Raw genomic sequence first — 20,198 nt, 5'->3', positions numbered from 1 at the left:
AGGTTCACTTATTATTTGTCTTTTCCCAAGCACTTCCCTACTCACTTCTCCCCACTGTACATAATTTTATATGCACATGAAAAACTACACTGCAAAATTTAGACTAGTATGAACCAAAGTATCATTGTGTTGTAGTTGATTAATTAGTTCAGCAAGTGTAAATTAGGGCAGTTCATATTAAAATGTGAATCATACTGGGAGTGTGAATCCTTACTTGTCTCACTCTCACAGGCAGGGACAAGGAATCTACAATTCTTCTCCTTTCCTGTAAAGGAAATACTTTTGTATTTTTGTTTGCATTTATACAGATTATTTCTTCATATAAATAAAGGCAATAAAGCAAAGTAAACTAGAATAAACTCTGGCTCATTTTTATAGACACTTCCCATTTTTAAGATCTGGATGAGTTTTTTGCACAAGTACCAGTCTTCTGTGTGTAAACTCTCTCTCTCTCTCTCTCACACACACACACACACACACACACACTCACTCACTCACTCACTCATTCTCTCTCTCTCTCTCTCTCTCTCTCACACACACACACACACACACACACACACACACTCATTCTCTCTCTCTCTCTCTCTCTCTCTCTCTCTCGCACACACACACACACACACACACACACACACACACACACACACACACACACACACAGACAGAGATCCCCTGTATGACTTTCAGCTGAAGGTGAGGAATCTTGTGCATCTGCCAAATTCCTCACCAAGATGTCTAGAAGAATTGAAAGAACCAAAATCAGCGAGGACAATGGATTTAGTGAGTGTTCTTAGTATCTCTAAAAAACATTTCCCATACAATAGTGTTTTATGTAAGAAAGACACAAACGTTTTATATATTTCATGGAAGTGAGAATCAGCAGCAGAACTTTTTCTGGGGTGGTCCTAAACCTCTGAAAAATCTTTCCTATAGAAATGCATTTGATTCCCACCTTGCTTATCTTAGATAGGCTACAAAAAGCTTGTTTATACAATAATATGTGATACTGTTAATGGTCTTCCTTGCTGCCACTATTTTAATGTTATTTTTATTTGCTGCCATGTGTTTATCTGATCATTCTATCTGATCTGTTTTATCTAGATTTATGTGGTACTCTTGTAGTTTTTGTATTCGCGAAGGCTTTCATGGCTGGGATCTAATGGTTGTTATGGGCTATATATTCGTGAAGGCTTTCACGGCCGGGATCTAATGGTTGTTGTGGGTTTTTCGGGCTCTTTGGCCGTGTTCTGAAGGTTGTTCTTCCTAATGTTTCGCCAGTCTCTGTGGCCAGCATCTTCAGAATACAGCACTCTGTGAGCCCGAAAAATGCACAACAACCGTTGTTGTGGGCTCTTTGGCCATGTTCTGAAGGTTATTCTTCCTAACATTTCACCAGTCTCTGTGGCCGGCATCTTCAGAGGACAGCACTCTGTGCTCTGGTGTAGTTGGCTTGGGAGTGGAGTATTTATGGCTGTGAGATGGGCTTTTGTCTTTTTCTGTAGATGGGTGATTAGTGTGTCTTGTTGTGGGTGTATTGTTGTGATAAGAAGGCGAGATTATCTGTCACTGTGATTGATGGGTGTCATTAGCTGGTCTTTTGTGTGTAGTGATCCTTGTGGCTGGGTAGAGCCCATTGACCTTTTGCATGCTGTATTTTTGAGAGCTGGGAGCCAAGTTTTGTTGAGTTTCAAACTTTCCTCTTTTTTGTTGAGGTTCTGCTGGTGCTTGTGGATTTCAATAGCTTCCCTGTGCAGTCTGAAGTAATGATTGCTGGTGTTGTCCAGTATTTCGATATTTTGAAGTAGAATTTCATGTCCAGTTTGTGTTATGGTTCCAATATATATCTGGCCACAACTGCAAGGTATCCGGTATACTCCTGCAGTGGTGAGGGGGTCCCTTCTGTCCTTTGCTGACCGTAACATTTGTTGTATTTTTTTGGACTGTACTCCAAGACTTTAAACCTCAGTAATATTTGTTTTTCAAGTTTACTGTAGACTGTCAACATATCTAATTGCCTCTCTGTCAGGAACAGAAGCAGATTAAACTTCAAAGACCCCGCCACTGGCCTTATTGTCTTTCTTCAGTAAGAATTGGCACACATTTAAAAAAGAAACCTTGGATTACCACATAGAAAGACAATAGTTTTTAAGAAGCTGCAGATTTATACATCCTGCCAGTGCCAGATGTTATAAAATTAGTTTTAAGAAGAGTGAATAATGAACGTAGCTGAACATGTTCAACATGCTGAAACCATATGTAAATGAGCAGTTGCTCATTTACATAGAACCCCAAAGACTATCCTATCACTGTATATACAGTATATGTACTGTTTCAGCGGATCACTATCCTGTTTCCCCAACAATAAGACCTAACCTGAAAAAAAGGTCTGGTATGATTTTTCAGGATGCTCGTAATATAAGCCCTACCCCCAAAATAAGCCGCAGTTTGTTTGTTTGTTTGATTGATTGATTTATATCCCGCCCATCTGGTATATTCTACCACTCTGGGCGGCTACCAACAGACATATACTCATTAAAATACAAAACCATAACATAATCAATAATAAAACAGTGCAAAATATAATAAATGACAGATAGCAAAGAAAAAGAGTTAAGTGCTGGCAGGAGGGAAGGCCTGGGTTTTAAATGTACCCAGCATAGGGGCCTCGTGAAGCACCGGAGGGAGGTTGTTCCAAAGTCGAGGAGCCACCACCGAGAAGGCCCAGTTTTGAGTCTTTTCCTTCTGGGCCTCCCTCGACATCAGGCTCCTCAACCTTACCTCCTGGCTTGCGCGGGTGATCCGGGTAGAGCTTGGTGGGAGCAGGTGTTCTGCCAAGTATCGAGGTCCCAAACCGTTGAGGGCCTTATAGGTAAGCATTAAAACTTTGAAGTCAATGCAGAAACGAATGGGCAGCCAGTGCAGCCTGGCCAGAATAGGAGAAATGTGCTTGTGTTTTCTCACTCCAGTAAGGAGTCTGGCTGCTGCATTCTGCACCACTTGAAGTTTCTGCATCAACCTCAAAGGCAGCCCCACGTGGAGCGCGTTGCAGTGGTCTAATCTTGAGATTATGAGCGCATGCACCAAGGTAGTGAGCGCCCCCGTGTCAAGGTAGGGCCGCAGCCAGGCTATACACCAAAGGTGGAAAAAGGCGGTGCGGACTACCGATGCCACCTGTGTTTCCATGGTGAGTGTTGGGTCCAAATGCACCCCCAAGCTGTGGACCCCACTCTTAGCGGCCAGGCTCACCCCTCCGAATGAGAGTCACCCAGGCCACTAGCCATGGGGGCCCCCACCCTCAGAACTTCCGTCTTGTCCGGGTTCAGCCTCAGCCCATTTTCCTGCATCCATTTCAGTACGGTCCCCAGGCAGCGCTGAAGGGACAGGACAGCATCACCTGCAGTTGGTGAAAAGGAGATGGAGAGCTAAGTGTCATCCACTTACTGATGACACGATGCTCCATACCCCCTGATGACCCCACCCAGTGGCCTCATGTAGAAGTTAAACAGCATTGGGGAGATAATCGACCCCTGTGGGACTCCACAATTGAAACTCCATGGGGCCGAAAAACTCTCCCCAAGCTGTACTCTCTGGGGCTGGTCCTCCAAGAAGAATGGAGCCAGGCAAGCGCCGAGCCACCAATTCCCAACTCGGAGAGCGTCCCCAGGAGGATACCGTGGTCGACGGTATCAAAGGCAGCCGAGATGTCGAGGAGGACCAACAGAGACGTTTTGCCCCTGTCAGCCTCCCTCAACAGGTCATCATACAGGGCGACCAATGCCATCTCTGTGCCATGGCACAGCCTGAAGCCTGACTGAAATGGATCCAGGGCGTCTGTTTCACCCAAGTGCGCCTGAAGCTGGTCTGCCACCACCCTCTCCACCACTTTTGCTCATGAAAGAAACATTGGCGACGGGCCTATAATGCCAATTTCGTCCGTCGCCAAACTAGGTTTCTTTCTTATGGGCCTAATGAGCGTCTCCTTGAGGGCAGGTGGGAACCTGCCCTCAAGGAAAGACCCATTTATTATTGCAGTGGCCCATTCTGTTGTTATCGGCCTGGCTGCTTTGATTAGCCAGGCCGGGCCCGGGTCAAGGGAGGAGGTGGTGGCTCAACAGCGGTCAAGCACCTTGGCCACAGAGTCAGGCGTTACAGGCTAAAAGGAATCGAAAATTACTGGGCAAGACGGAACACTGGACATCTCTGCTTGACTCACTGTATTCAAAAAAGGAGAGAGCTCCCAGCGGATGGCCTCCACTTTAGATTTTTAAAATGCTGCAAATTGGTCCAGTGAGAAACTAAGGGGAGGCCCAGCTCCCGGACCAATTCCGGATAGGTTGCGCACTATACGGAAGAACTCCGCCCGCTGGTTGGACGCTTCGCTTATCCAGTTAGTGAAGAATGATCGACATGCAGCCTTTTCCTTATTCAGGTAAAGGTTAGTTGCGACCTTAACAGCTATCCATTTGTGATCCGTCGAGTTCTTTCTCCATCTACACTCTAGCCTTCTCCTTATTCGCTTCATCGCCCAGAGCTCCTGGTTGAACCAGGGCGCCGGGCGAGTTCTGCACCGGACAGGGCATTTGGGCACGATCGTGTCTATGGCCCTGGTGGCAGCAGTGGACGAGCTGTCAACCAGGGTGTCGACAGGAGCATCAGCCAGGTCAGCTGTAACACCTCTCATGGCATCCTGGAATCCATCCAGATCCAGTAGCCTTTGAGGGCGAACCATAAAAATAGGTCCCTGCTCCCTGCGAGGGGGGAGAGCCACTGAGAGGTTACATTTTATTTTTATTAGGTGGTGATCTGACCATGACAAGGGGACTGACACAAGGTCCGTCACCACCAGATCACTCTCGCTCCAACTGGAGGGAAAAACAGGTCTAACGTGTGACCACCCAAACCATGGTTTCCAAGAACTCAAGAGCTGGCCCAGCTGCCTCTGCCCCTGCATGCACGTTGAAATCACCCAAGGCGAGAAGCCTCGGGGATCCCAACAGTGCCACGGAGACAAAGTCGGGAAGTGCTGGGCTGCAGGGGGTGCAGTAGCCCAGCAAAAACCCAATACCATCCATGGCCCCAATCGACACGTGGAGTGCCTCTAGACCTGGCTTTATCACCGAGGAGCGCCTATTAACCTCTAAGTTGGATTTGTGAACAATGGCTACTCCTCCCCCGTCCCTCCAGTCTACCCTGGTGCTGGACGGCATAACCAGGCGGGCAGATGAGAGCCAGGGGAGTGAAAGTTTAGTAACTTATATTATATAGGATTGATATTTATTTTTCTACACTATGTAAACGATTAATTACTGCTTATCATTGTAATTAATCTACAAAAATGTAAATTCGAGAGAGAATTTCTGATTTTTGAACTCCCAGTGAAGGCATGTCATGAGATGGTTTATGTGGTTTAAATCATGTACTGAAGATGAGATATGTAGTAGTGAACAATGTAAAGAGGGATTCCACTTTGGTTCTCTGTAAAAATGATTTCTTCATGACAGTGTAATTTTTCCAGAAGGATCTGGGAATGTTTTTCTGAAGGCCTGAGAAAAACATTCCTAGATAAGGAAGATGGACCTTGTTGTGGCGTGGTTGCAGACTTGCTGAGGCAAACAACACCTGTTACCCATGGGAAGAGAATGGAGCAAAGAAGAGAGAAGATAAGGAAGAACTGTTTACCTGACTTCATGCCGTGACTGGACGACAGCGTGAGAGAGGGGAGATTAGGGATGTGCCAGCGAAGCTTGAAAAAGGAACTTTTACTATGGACAATATTCTTATTCTTATTCTTCTTCATTCATTCTTAGATACAGTGGTGCCCCGTATAGCGATGTTAATCCGTTCCAGGATTAACGTCGCTATACGGAAACATCGTAAAGCGAAATTAAAAAGCCCATTGAAACGCATTAAAACCTGGTTATTGCGTTCCAATGGACTAAAAACTGGCAGGGACAGGGTGGGTGGGGGATCCCGAAGGCTTCCAGGCAAAAGCCTGGAAGCCTTCGGGACCCCTCCACCCTGTCCCCGCCGCCCCGCGCTGCCTTCCCTAGCCGAGATCGGACTCCCAGGAGCCCGATCCAGGCTGGGGAATGCGGCGGGGGTGGCTGCCAGCGAAGGGGACAGGGTGGGGGGATCCCGAAGCCTTCGGGACCCCTCCACCCTGTCCCTGCCGCCCCGCACTGCCGAGCCCAGGATGCCTGACAGGCATCCGATCTCCCCACCTTCCCCCCGCGGCTTGGATCGGACCCGCGGGGACTAGCCCTGCCATGGCTGGACTCTTGGGAGTCCAGCCATGGCAGGGCTAGCCCCCGCGGGTCCGATCCAAGCCACGGGGGGAGGATGGGAGAGTGGGGGGATCCGGATGCCTTTCAGGCATCCCGGGCTCGGATCCCACCCACCGCTGGTTACCCAAGGCTGGGTAACCCGTGGCGGGTGGGATCCAAGCCCAGGATGCCTGACAGGCATCGGATCCCCCCACCCTCCCCCCGCGGTGGCCTCAGAAGGACCCTTCGGAAGGGTCCTTCGAAGGCCACCGCAGGCATTTTCCCCCAGCTGAGTGGCGGGAGCGCTCCTTTGGAGGCTCCCGCTGCTCAGCTGGGGGAAAATGGTGCCTATGGGGAAAACATCGCAAAGCGATTTTCCCCCATAGGCACCTTCGTTATACGATCGCAAAAGCGATGGCATTTTTGCCATCGCTATGCGAATTCGTCGTTAAACGGGGCACTCGTTATACGAGGCACCACTGTACTTAATTGGATTACTTACAGGCCTGCCCTCCACCATTGTGGAGGGCAGGCCTGTAAGTAATCCAAAGCCTGCCCTCCACCATTGTGCAGCAACCAGAAGAACATGACATGACTGTATTTGAGTAAATGTAGATTGTTGTACATTTTTAAAAAACCTGAAAATAAGCCCTAATGTGCATAATTAATATAAGACCCTGTCTTATTTTTGCGAAAACATGGTATATATTATTCTCCAGAGCCTTCAAATCACTGGCAGAGGTATGGTGGTAGTATATAAAAGTGCAGAGCTTAAGCCCCAGGGACTGTCTGCCCATTCATGAGTAATCCCATCACTGAGCTCTACTACACAAAAGTCAAGTTGCACACAAGCACTGGATCAGGACCTTGTTGCCACTCCAGCAAAGAGTAACATTGCTGCATATATTAGGAGAGATTTATACAAAAATACACACAATAAAATATATTTATATAGAAATTAATTCAATGGAAGAAACATATACAAGAATGCATACAGAGAGGGAAATGTGTAATAAAGTGCACACATGCATATTTCCTTATTTATACATTTTTGTACACATTGATTGACAGGAGAACTGCATCACAGCTGACTGCAAAATCCAGAGGAATGTGAAAAATGGACAATTGCATTTGGTTCGTATATTAATTCAGAAAATACACAATATGTTTATTCATATTAAAATGAATTCACAAAATCTTTGCACCATTCCTAGGTCCCACTACTGACAAGAGTAGCTTTTGTGGAAATACAAAGCTTGCAGCAAAGTGGGACTAGAAAAAACTGGGTACACAGGAGAGTATACACCATCTGTTGATTTCATAGTAATACTTTCCACAATATAATTCCCCAAAGTGATATAGAAGTCTGTGTAGAATAGATATCAGAGCATGAATCTGCATTGACTAAAAATATGACTTTGTTATAGATCAATTAATTCTTACTGAATATATCTGAGTAATTTAATTCAAATTGAGACTCTGTAGTCTTCAAAGCAAGCATTCAGCTGACAAAAAGCTCCATTAATGTCATTAACTCTACTCTTGTCGACAAGAATAATCCAGTCAAAGTTACCTCAGTAAATGGCTGGGTAAAATTAAATCAGAGGATATAATTTCATTTCACAAAATAGAATCAAACACATGAAGTTTTAATTAATTCCAAGTGCTTTAGCAGACCAAGGATAAGACAAGAGCCATACCAGTCCCCTTTTGTGCATTCTTCAGCATTAGGATAAACTGTGAAACACCATTTAAATGAACAGAAAACCAACCAGAAAACATAAACTGTGGACTGTTCAACACTTCCAATCAGTTCTTTTAAAAAACATTCAGTATAGCACTATTGTATAGTTCTAAGATTAATATAACAGGATTCCTTCAGTTATTATTAATTCAACCCATTTTGTTTGCAACCATCACTGTGGAAATGAAACCTGGGCTATGTAAATCAAGTGGACTTTTTATCATTGAAACTCACATCAGCAAAAAAACACCTAAAGCTCTTCACTGTGATAATCTCTGCTGATTGTTTCAGATGATTAAAAGATTAAATGATAGTTTCCTTGTCAAAAGCTATACTGAGTTGCAGTAACACCAGATCTTTTAACATTTTTGCTTCTCAGAGTTGAAGCTAATTTTACAATGGCAAATAAAGGGGTAAAACTCCAGAAGCAAGGTGAACAATACTCTGTACTCTACTTATAAGACACGCTCAATGCAAGCTTCTGGAGGGAAGATTTCGAGGTTTGCCTCCATCAGATTGTCTCTGCCCTTGTAATAGTGACAAAGGCGAATCAGTTGGTCATGTTCTCCTATTTTGTACTTGCTATCGGGATTTATGTACGGAGCTTTTACTTCCTATTATCTTCTGGGAGATCAGAGGAGTATTATGTACAGTTGCTATACTCTGACAATACCCCTTATATTACAAGTAGCCAAATTATGTGCTGCAACAATAGTTATTCACGACCAGATGTTTGGGCTGTGATTTTAGATGGATAATATAATGCTTTTAATATAACACTGGTCAAGGTATTACTTATTCTAAAGATATTTGATGCTGTATTCTCGAAGGCTTTCACGGCCAGGATCTGAAAGTTGTTGTGGGTTTTTTGGGCTCTTTGGCCGTGTTCTGAAGTTTGTTCTGCCTGACGTTACATTTGATGTTATTTATTGGAAAGGAGTTGTTTTATCGTGTTTTTAATGGAAAAATTATAATTCTGCTTAATTTTAAGAAACTACAATTGCATGTATTTATTTTATATTGTTCTTGTCTTACTGGTCTTTGACAGTAATAAAGTTACTATTACTTATAAGACATTAGATCTGTTTGCACTCATCTTCTTCAACATATTATCATGGATCAGGGCCATACATGGAGCCCCTTCCCTGGCGTTTGTAACAAGACTGCCAATATTACAAAAGGAATTCCTATGTGCCTACATGGGAGCCCAAAGGCTGTGCTATCAGGGTTCAGACTTTTTAGTACTCACATATAATCAGAAAGAAACAAGAAGACACCTAAAACTCTGTGATTTCTCTGTTGATTATGTCAAATGGTTAAAAGATTAAACAGCAGTCCCCTTGTTAGAATTTATACTGAATGCAGTAATACTAGATCTCTGGTGTTACTGAAAGCTTCCTGGTGTGGTCTGAAAACATCCAATAGGGATGTGCCACTTGTTTTATGCTACTTCCTTTTTGAACAGGAAGCTAGGTAGTGCTAGGTCCATGCTAGGCCATGAAATGTTCCAACTTAGATCTTTCTCCCAACTCAGCCACATTTAGGTGTCTGTATATCAGACAGAACTCCCACAAGGAAGGATTCGGGTTATTTGTGGGTTGTTTTAAAAAAACAGAATGGGAGGTCTCTAACAGCTGACATTTTTATCATTTAATGTGCCACATAATGCTTAGAGTCTAATTTGTCGAAGAATTGCCGTGAAATAACCTGAATCAAATTTAAACCTTTCCTTCTCTTTTCAACAATGTTCTCCTATACGGTTTTATTTCCCTCAAAAATCCCCCCCCCCTTTCTCCTTCTCTTCTATACAAGCCCTAATCTATTCTAATCCTTCCTCTTCCTCTTGTAATTTAAACATCTCACACAGAAAAGGATCGATTTAGTGCTTTTTTTTTTATCCCCCAAGGCTCTCAAGTCAAAATTCCTGCGTAAAACAATGTGATGGTATCAAACACAACTTTTGGTCTTTTAAGCCAAATGCAGCTCACCAACCATGTATGTCACTCCACAGGGAGCTGAGTGGAATTAGAATGGAAATGTGAGAGTCAAGCACATGACAGGCTATAATATTTGGTTTGGAAGTAGCATCTGACTTCATGGCCCATAATGTGAGTAGGCTGGCTATAAACCTTAATGTTGCTCAATTTATTTAACCACATGTTCACGATTACAGAAATAAGTCCCCCACAGAAACACCACTGTTGAGTTATATAGTCAGCTTTTTGTTGCTTCTTTAGTTAATGTCCTGTGATATTACTGTTCACATATATCAATCACAAACAATTCCCACTGAATGAATCATAAAGTGCATTTCGAATCTTACCGGAGAAGACACTCGGAATCTTAGAAAGAAAGCTTTTGACTGTACGAATGGGAATCCCATTCTTCTCATCTTGCATACGGGCTATGACATCTTCCATCTGAATAGAAAAAACACAATACAAAATATACATTACATTTATTAAATTGTAAGACGAACCCTTATGGATCAGATCAAAGTCCTCTTGATTCAAGCATTCTGTTCGCAAAGATACAGCTACAGAAAACTGCAAGCAGGATGCAAGCTTATTAGCTGCACTCATTCATGTTTTCCAGCAGCTAATATTCAGAGGCATTCTGCCTTGAGTACTAGAGGAAATATAAATCCATCACAACTAGTGCCCATTTATAATCTTAGCCTCCATCAGATGGCCTAATCCCCTTTAAAGCTCTCTACTTTGGCAGCTATTGATAAATCTTGTAGAAGATAAATCTTATTTCCTTTGTTCAAAATCTTTGCCATTTAGCTTTGAAATGAATGACCTTAGGGCCCAGCATTACAAGTGATAAATTTCTCTTCATGTCTACTTTCTTGAAACACAAATTAAACATTAATTTGCATTAAAGTCCACATTAGGAGGCTGATGTAAGCATTTTTTACATTTCGTATTGCACAGCGCATTTATATAAACAATATATTTAAACAGTTTAATTTAATTCTGATATATTTTATAATCCCCCCATTGTTGTATGGGCTTGGATGATCTCCAGGTATTTTGTCAGGAATGATCTGCTATTTACAATGGAGTGATCTTAGGAAGGTATAACATTATGTGTTCAACACACCAAGTAAGAAAAAGATGAGACGTAACTCAGAAAGCTTTCCCATGTTTTGTCAACAGGTTGGCTTTTTTAAAAAATGGGCCAGATCATCATCTCCTTCAAGGAGAAGGGCATATGTACCTCCGGCAAGGAGGTGTTCACAATCTGGGTGGCCCATTCAATTGCCGTGTCCCTGCCCAATTTTAAGAGCATCACCATGGATGGGCAAGATGGAAACAGCTATCAATACAACCACCATAATTGACTCCCACTCTGCTACCAAAGAACCTGTAATGCCCCACGGTTCACTGAAAATTTGGAGGCAGTAGAACATGTCAGTCAACAATTAGAGCACTAATGGTGTAAGTCTCAAAGGGAATATTGCCACAAATATATTAGTATCACTCGTGTATACTATGCAGTAACTGAGGAACAAAAAAAAAATCATATTTTGATTCCTCCATAGCCTCTTTCATATGTTGTCCAACATAGTTTATTGGGATTTTGTTCAGCAGAGTTAAAAGTGGAACAGTTGGTCATCTGTTGTGACAAATTTCCTAGACACATCAAGGGAAAAGTCTTTTATATTTGGCAGTATATGGGCAGGCATCCAGAGTACTATCTAGCATGCCTTTCTAGGATCAGTTTTCATTGCTGCATCCTGGTGATGTGGATAAAACAGATTATGCCACATGCTCAGTTCCTTATGAAAGCCATCCCTAGTCTCTAATCTGGTGTTTAGTTCAAAATGCTCAGTTCTGAAGCCACAGGCAGCAATCTTGGCACATCATTTCTGGCATCCTTGCACACATGCAGGAATGCAAATATACCAACCAATTTTCACTTCTTCAGTGGACTGAGACAGTAGGTGTATGTAGTGGACAATCCTTGATTTTCACAGGAACAGTATTGACAAGTGCTGCCTGACATTTGTAAGTGAAACATGTGGAATGATTTTTTAAAAGTACTTTTCCACTTAAAGGCCTGCCTTGTGAATGAAAGTGAGCATGCCTTCTTTGTGAATGAGGTCCCATGATGTCTGATGGTAACAGCTCTCGGTTAAACCATTTGATACGATAACATAAGGGTTTTCACATAAAAAGCTGCCTGCTTTCAGTGTTCCTTCAGAGTGAAAGAATGAAAGAACTTGGGATAAGATTTGCGTCTTTCAAGGAAGTTCAAAGAATGATGTGTTTTAATGTTCGTAACAGTTGGCTTACCCAGAAAGTGTTCTGGATTCTATTGTGCACAGCTCCATGTGAGTTTCGCAGAAGAATCCCTAATGAGGTGCCTTATGCACAACAAAGTCACAGGAAGTTCTTTTTCATCAAAAAGTAATGGCCAAATGACTGGCTAGATGGTTGCACTGACCAAATTTAGCAGCTTTAGCATTTTGTTCTGTATTAATAAACACAGGAAGTAAGCAGTCTCTGAAAATGCATTCCTGAATTTCCCAAATATTCTAGATTTACATAATTTTATCTATAGTACTGCCCACCCTTTACATAAAGATCAGTGATGGTGAACCTTTTTAAGCTTGAGTGCCCAACTGCAACACAAAATCAACTTATTTATTTCAAAGTGCCAATACTGCAATTAAAACCCGAATGCTGAGGTTTTAGTTTAGAAAAAACAACTGCTCCTGCACTACAAGGGTTGAATGCTTGTTTTTTTCCTATGGGCTGTATTAACAATGAAATACTTACTGTTTCTCCAATCCCCCATTGGGCTAGACCTGTAATGGTCGCCATTGCACCCCTCTGCTGGTCGACTGCACCAGCAGAGGGGAGTGCCAAAATCCAGGGTCGGAGGTGTGTTTAGTCGTTTAGTCGTGTCCGACTCTTCGTGACCCCATGGACCAGAGCACGCCAGGCCCTCCTGTCTTCTACTGCCTCCCGGAGTTGTGTCAGGTTCATGTTGGTTGCTTCGCAGACACTGTCCAGCCATCTCATCCTCGGTCGTCCCCTTCTCCTCTTGCCATCACATTTTCCCAACATCAGGGTCTTTTCCAGGGAGTCTTTTCTTCTCATTAGATGGCCAAAGTACTGGAGCCTCAGCTTCAGGATCTGTCCTTGTTGGCAAGGTGATGTCTCTGCTTTTCAAGATGCTGTCCAGATTTGTCATCGCTTTCCTCCCAAGAAGAAGGCGCCTTTTAATTTCAGGGCTACTGTCTCCATCTGCAGTGATCATGGAGCCCAGGAAGATAAAATTTGACACTGCCTCCATATCTTCCCCTTCTATTTCCCAGGAGGTGATGGGACCAGTGTCCATGGTCTTAGTTTTTTTGATGTTGAGTTTCAGACCGTTTTTTGCACTCTCCTCTTTCACTCTCATTACAAGGTTCTTTAATTCCTCCTCACTTTCTGCCATCAGAGTGGTATCATCTGCATATCGGAGGTTGTTGATATTTCTTCCGGCAATCTTAATTCCGGCTTGGGTTTCTTCCAGTCCAGCCTTCCGCATGATGTATTCTGCATATAAGTTAAATAAGCTGGGGGACAATATACAGCCTTGCCGTACTCCTTTCCCAATTTTGAACCACTCAGTTGTTCCATGACCAGTTCTAACTGTTGCTTCCTGTCCCACATATAGGTTTCTCAGGAGACAGATAAAGTGGTCAGGCACTCCCATTTTTTTAAGAACTTGCCATAGTTTGCTGTGGTCCATGAAGCAGAAGTAGATATTTTTCTGGAACTCTCTGGCTTTCTCCATAATCCAGCGCAAGTTAGCAATTTGGTCTCGAGTTCCTCTGCCTCTTCGGAATCCAGCTTGTACTTCTGGGAGTTCTCGGTCCACATACTGCTGAAGCCTACCTTGTAGGATTTTGAGCATAACCTTGCTAGCGTGCGAAATGAGTGCAATTGTACGGTAGTTGGAGCATTCTTTGGCACTGCCTTTCTTTGGGATTGGGATGTAGACTGATCTTTTCCAATCCTCTGGCCACTGTTGAGTTTTCCAAACTTGCTGGCATATTGAATGTAGCACCTTAACAGCATCATCTTTCAAGATTTTAAATGGTTCAACTGGAATGCCATCACCTCCACTGGCCTTGTTGTTAGCCAGGCTTTCTAAGGCCCACTTGACTTCGCTCTCCAGGATGTCTGGCTCAAGGTCAGCAACTACATTGTCTGGGTTGTCCGGGATATCCACATCTTTCTGATATAATTCCTCTGTGTATTCTTGCCACCTCTTCTTGACGTCTTCTGCTTCTGTTAGGTCCCTCCCATTTTTGCCTTTTATCATGTTCATCTTTGCGCAAAATGTTCCTCTAATATGTCCAATTTTCCTGAACAGATATCTGGTCTTTCCTTTTCTGTTATCTTCCTCTATTTCTTTGCATTGTTCATTTAAGAAGGCCCTCTTGTCTCTCCTTGCTATTCTTTGGAAGTCTGAATTCAAGTTTCTGTAACTTTCCCTATCTCCCTTGCATTTTGCTTCCCTTCTCCTCTCTGCTATTTCTAAGGCCTCGTTGGACAGCCACTTTGCTTTCTTGCATTTCCTTTTCTTTGGGATGGTTTTCGTTGCTGCCTCCTGGACAATGTTACGAGCCTCTATCCAAAGTTCTTCAGGCACTCTGTCCACCAAATCGAGTTCCTTAAATCTGTTCTTTACTTCCACTGTGTATTCATAAGGGATTTGGTTTAGATTATACCTGAGTGGCCCAGTGGTTTTTCCTAATCTCTTCAGTCTAAGCTTGAATTTTGCTATGAGAAGCTGATGATCAGAACCGCAGTCAGCTCCAGGTCTTGTTTTTGCTGACTGTATAGAGCTTCTCCATCTTTGGCTGCAGAGAATATAATCAATCTGATTTCGATATTGCCCATCTGGTGATTTCCATGTATAGAGTCGCCTCTTGTGTTGTTGGAAAAGAGTGTTTGTGATGACCAGCTTATTCTCTTGACAAAACTCTATTAGCCTTTGTCCTGCTTCGTTCTGAACTCCAAGGCCAAACTTCCCTGTTGTTCCTTTTATCTCTTGGCTCCCTACTTTAGCATTCCAGTCCCCTAGAATGAGAAGAACATCTTTCTTTGGTGTCAGTTCTAGAAGGTGTTGTAAATCTTCATAGAATTGTTCAATTTCAGTCTCCTCAGCAATGCTGGTTGGTGCATAAACTTGGATTATTGTGATGTTGAATGGTCTGCCTTGGATTCGTATTGACATCATTCTATCATTTTTGAGATTGTATCCCATTACAGCTTTTCCCACTCTTTTGTTGACTATGAGGGCTACTCCATTCCTTCTACGGGATTCTTGTCCACAATAGTAGATATGATAATCATCTGAGCTGAATTCACCCATTCCTGTCCATTTTAGTTCACTGATGCCCAGGATGTCGATGTTTATTCTTGCCATCTCCTGTTTGACCACCTCCAGCTTCCCAATGTTCATAGATCTTACATTCCAGGTTCCTATGCAGTATTTTTCTTTGCAGCATTGGATTTTCCTTTCACTTCCAGGCACGTCCACAGCTGAGCGTCCTTTCGGCTTTGGCCCAACCACTTCATTAGCTCTGGAGCTACTTGTACTTGTCCTCCGCTCTTCCTCAGTAGCATGTTGGACGCCTTCCGACCTGAGGGGCCCATCTTCCAGCGTCATATCTTTTAGCCTTTTGTTTCTGATCATGGGGCGTTCTTGGCAAAGATACTGGAGTGGCTTGCCATTTCCTACTCCAGGTGGATTGCGTTTAGTCGGAACTCTCCACTATGTCCTGTCCGTCTTGGGTGTCCCTGCACGGCATAGCCCATAGTTTCTCTGAGTTACTCAAGCCCCTTCGCCACGACAAGGCAGCAATCCATGAAGAAGGGTCGGAGGACAGGTAAGTATTTCTCTATGGTGACTTATGGCTCGTGTGCCCACAGAGAGGGCTCTGTGTGCCAGCTGTGGCTCGCGTGCCATAGGTTCGCCATCACTGCTTTAGATGTATAGTCATTATCTCTACTACAATATCTACTACTTTTGCTATTTTGTAAATTACAACTTGACATGAACATTAATTGATTGATTGATTGATCGACTGATTAATCATTATAATCCACTTTAGAGCATATTGTTCTCAAGGTGACTTCATAAGTAAAATAGAGAGTCCTTAAAATGATTCCCCCCACACACACACACACATACACATAAACACAGAGAATCAGAACAGTATAATGATGAAATCATTAAAACAGAACAAAGATATAAAAGAAGCATCAGTAATATTCCTTCCATCAATTTCTGTAGTCTTATAGTTACCTTGAATTTATTTATTTATTCATTCACTCATACACACACATATAGATTTATAGCTGATTAGGCTGTACGCAAGCACATAAATTAAACCAGACTTAAAAGTGGTATTTGAAATCTAATGTAAATGTAAATGCATATTTGTTGTTGTTGTTTAGTTGTGTCTGACTCTTCGTGACCCCATGGACCAGAGCACACCAGGCCCTCAGTCTTCCACTGCCTCTCGGAGCTGGGTTAAATTCATGTTGGTAGCTTCCATGACACTGTCCAACCATCTCATCCTCTGTCATCCCCTTCTCCTCTTGTCCACACACTTCCCAGCATCAGGGTTTTTTCAAAGAGTCTTCTCTTCTCATGAGATGGCCAAAGTATTGGAGACTCAGCTTCAGGATCTATCCTTCCAGTGAGCACTCAGGGTTGATTTCCTTCAGAATAGATAGGTTTGTTCTCTTTGTAGTCCGGGGGACTCTCAAGAGTCTCCTCCGGCACAACAATTCAAAAGCATCAACTCTTCAGCGGTCAGCCTTCTTTATGGTCCAGCTCTCACTTCCATACATTGCTACTGGAAAAACCATAGCTTTGACTATGCAGACCTTTGTCGGCAAGGTGATGTCTCTTTTTTTTAAGATGCTGTCTAGCTTTGTCATCTCTTTTCTTCCGAGAAGCAAGAGTCTTTTGATTTTGTGGCTGCTGCCACCATCTGCACTGATCATGGAGCCAAAGAAAGTAAAATCTGTCACTGCCTCCATATCTTTCCCTTCTATTTCACTGGTCCCATCATGCCAGGAGGTGATGGGACCAGTGGCCATGATCTTAGTGTTTTTGATGTTGAGTTTCAGACCATTTTTTTGCGCTCTCTTCTTTCACTCTCATTAAGAGGTTCTTTAATCCCTCCTCACTTTCTGCCATCAGAGTGGTATCATCTGTGTATCTGAGGTTGTTGATATTTCTTCCGGCAATCTTAAATCCGGTTTTGGATTCCTCCAGTCCAGCCTTTCGCATGAGGTATTCTGCATATAAGTTAAATAAGCAGGGGGACAATATACAGCCTTGTCGTGCTCCTTTCCCAATTTTGAACCAATCAGTTGTTCCACATCCAGTTCCAACTCTTGCTTCCTGTCCCACATTTAGATTTCTCAGGAGATGGATAAGGTGGTCAGGCACTCCCATTTCTTTAAGAACTTGCCATAGTTTGTTGTTCTTAACACAGTCAAAGGCTTTTGCGTAGTCAATGAAGCAGAAGTAGATATTTTTCTGGAACTCTCTGGCATTCTCCATAATCCAGTGCATGTTAGCAATTTGGTTTCTAGCTTCTCTGCCCTTTCAAAATCCAGCTTGTACTTCTGGGAGTTCTCAGTCCACATACTGCTCTAGCCTACTGTGTAGAATTTTGAGCATAACCTTGCTAGCGTGTGAAATGAGTGCAATTGTATGGCAGTTGGAGCATGCAAAGGGCTCTCCAAGAGCCCGAGCAGCATCCACTGAAAGGGGGAGGCCGCCATGGGGGGCTGGCGGGCGGGGGCTGGTGGATGTGCTCAGCCTGTCGCTCAGCCTCTGCTCCTTGGCGCTGCTCATCATGGCCATCTTCACTGACCACTGGTACAAGACCAATCCGCTGTGACACTGGAGAGCTGCAAGGAGCGCACCAGCAGCACCCACTCACCTGAACAGTGCCGCTGCCTCCTGCCGCCACTGCCCCAGTTGCCCTTGTGAGGTGCCTGGCCGCGGTGGCTCCCTCGCAGCAGCAGCAGTGGCATCAGTGCGGCGCCCACCCCGTCAGCTGCCCCCCATGGGGACCTGCTGCTGCTGGAGGATGGGTGAGCCCTCTTTGGGCTCAGGCCCCTACAGTCCCCATGCGGGCAGCCGCTCTTCGCCAGTTACACCGGCCTCACGAGGAAATGTTACTTGCTGGGTGTTGACAGCCAGCAAGTTACATTTCCACCTCCACAACCTGGTGGAAAGAGGTAAGGGGGGGAGGTGGGGGGTGCCAGCAGATGGAGGGCTTCTCCGTGCTTGCCATCACCGTCCAGTGGACTTCCTTCTGCACCCATGCCTGCCCAGGAAGTGCCCTCTACCATACAGTTCTCCCCATTCTTATTCTCAGGATCTCCACGCAGACCCACACCATGATTTCTCCAGTGCATGGTTACAGCACTCTCCTTCCCGTACTTCCTCCCTTCTCTCTTTTGCTTTCTTTCCTTCCTTCCCTCTTTTTTCCTTCCTTCTTTTTCTCTTTCTTTGCCTTCCTTCTTTCATTCTGTCTCTCCTTCCTTCCTTCCTTCCTTCCTTCCTTCCTTCCTTCCTTCCTTCCTTCCTTCCTTCCTTCCTTCCTTCCTTCCTTCCTTCCTTCCTTCCTTCCTTCCTTCCTTCCTTCCTTCCTTCCTTCCTTCCTTCCTTCCTTCCTTCCTTCCTTCCTTCCTTCCTTCCTTCCTTCCTTCCTTCCTTCCTTCCTTCCTTCCTTCCTTCCTTCCTTCCTTCCTTCCTTCCTTCCTTCCTTCCTTCCTTCCTTCCTTCCTTCCTTCCTTCTCTTTTTCTTTCTTTCTTTGCCTTCCTTCTTTCATTCTGTCTCTCTCCCTTCACGGTCCACACCGCACTTCTCCTTTCAAGTTACAGCCACACAACTCTACCTGCCTCCCACCTTCAGAGCCAGTGACCTCTTCATGCCCCCGCTTTGTGTGCTCCCAGTTCGTGTTCTCTTTGAAGGTTTCTGCTCATAAAGCATTTTGCATCATAAACTCATTTGACTCACATCACCAGGGTTACCCCTTTTTTTACCTGAGTAAAGTTGGTTCGGCCCCCGAACACAGTTCAGATTTTTCATGTGGCCCACTATAGAAATTAATTGCCCATCCCTGGGCTTTCTGGAACTTATAGTTTCAACTGGAACTTATAGCCTAAAACATTTGGAAACTGCCTCCCTCCTTCCCAAGTTCTTGCACAAGTCTTGTTTCTGCTGAAACCCTGGATCCAGAAGATATAACCAGGTGGCCAAAGAGTACTAAATTGGTTTGTTAATTAGTCAGGAACTCACTGAGCATACCACAGTATTAGTCATTACCAAGGAGCTGTACACTAATATTTGTAGTCCAGTTTCACAGAGTCCTCTCACATGGTAAATAACAGAGGATATTTGTTCCACTACTGGACTGTCTTGCCTTTCTTGTCAGTGGATTTGTCCCATCAAGGAAAATAAAATCCTAGAATTCACATTAGGACTTTGATTTCAGTACCTTTAGGTTCACAGCTCTGTTTCCATCACAGGCAATCCCAGTCGTTATTTTGTCTCTATTTTGTATTCTGCAAAGATGCAGTCACTTCTTCCATAAGCCTCTATATCCTACTATTTGGAAGGCTACAACCTTCAGTCAGTTCTTCACTGCTGCTTATCCACCTTGGTCAGGACAACATCAACTCCTTAATACCTTAATTGGGGCAATACAAAGAAATCCTATTCTAGTTTTGATCAAGTTGTCTAATCTGGGAAGTGCCAGCTGTCCTCTGGCACAGTTGCTTGCCTCCCTAATATGTCACTGTTTGCCTCCTAAACTCCACAGCAAAGGATAAGCTCCTTTCCTGTGCCTCAGCATTTTGTCTCTTGCGCTCCATTTATCTCCTTATCTGTTTAAAGCAGACCAGCTCTGACAATGCAGTAGGCCATTCTAGTCTGAAGATTCCTCTTCAAAAGGCAGCAAATCCTTCATGTGAGTAAGGCACAAAATAGCGGTAGAAGATTATGAAAAAGAAAACAGCAGCTCTGCAATGAACAAGCAATGTGCTGGTTTCAAAACAGCTGCAAAAGAAATTGGGAGTTAGATATAGCTATACATAAGGCACTCAGGGTTGATTTCCCTGAGTGCTCACTGGAAGGACAGATCCTGAAGCTG

The 20,198-nt window shown here is 43.9% G+C and overlaps 1 protein-coding gene across 7 annotated transcripts in view; it reads right to left on the bottom strand.

The window, feature by feature from the left end:
- The window catches only part of RGS7 (regulator of G protein signaling 7), a 206,945-nt gene that overhangs the window by 93,516 nt on the left and 93,231 nt on the right, over window positions 1-20,198 (bottom strand). For all 7 annotated transcript variants that reach the window (XM_078383119.1, XM_020787368.3, XM_020787383.3 and 4 more), the window contains exon 3: window positions 10,328-10,424. In XM_078383119.1, the coding sequence (XP_078239245.1) occupies window positions 10,328-10,424 (97 nt within the window). The remainder of the gene's footprint in view (window positions 1-10,327; window positions 10,425-20,198) is intronic.

This window comes from Pogona vitticeps, chromosome 1 (genome assembly GCF_051106095.1).
Source record: "Pogona vitticeps strain Pit_001003342236 chromosome 1, PviZW2.1, whole genome shotgun sequence".
In the NCBI taxonomy this organism is placed as follows: Eukaryota; Metazoa; Chordata; class Lepidosauria; order Squamata; family Agamidae; genus Pogona; species Pogona vitticeps.
Note: the sequence above shows the minus strand (reverse complement) of the source record. Positions and strands in the feature narration are given on the sequence as shown.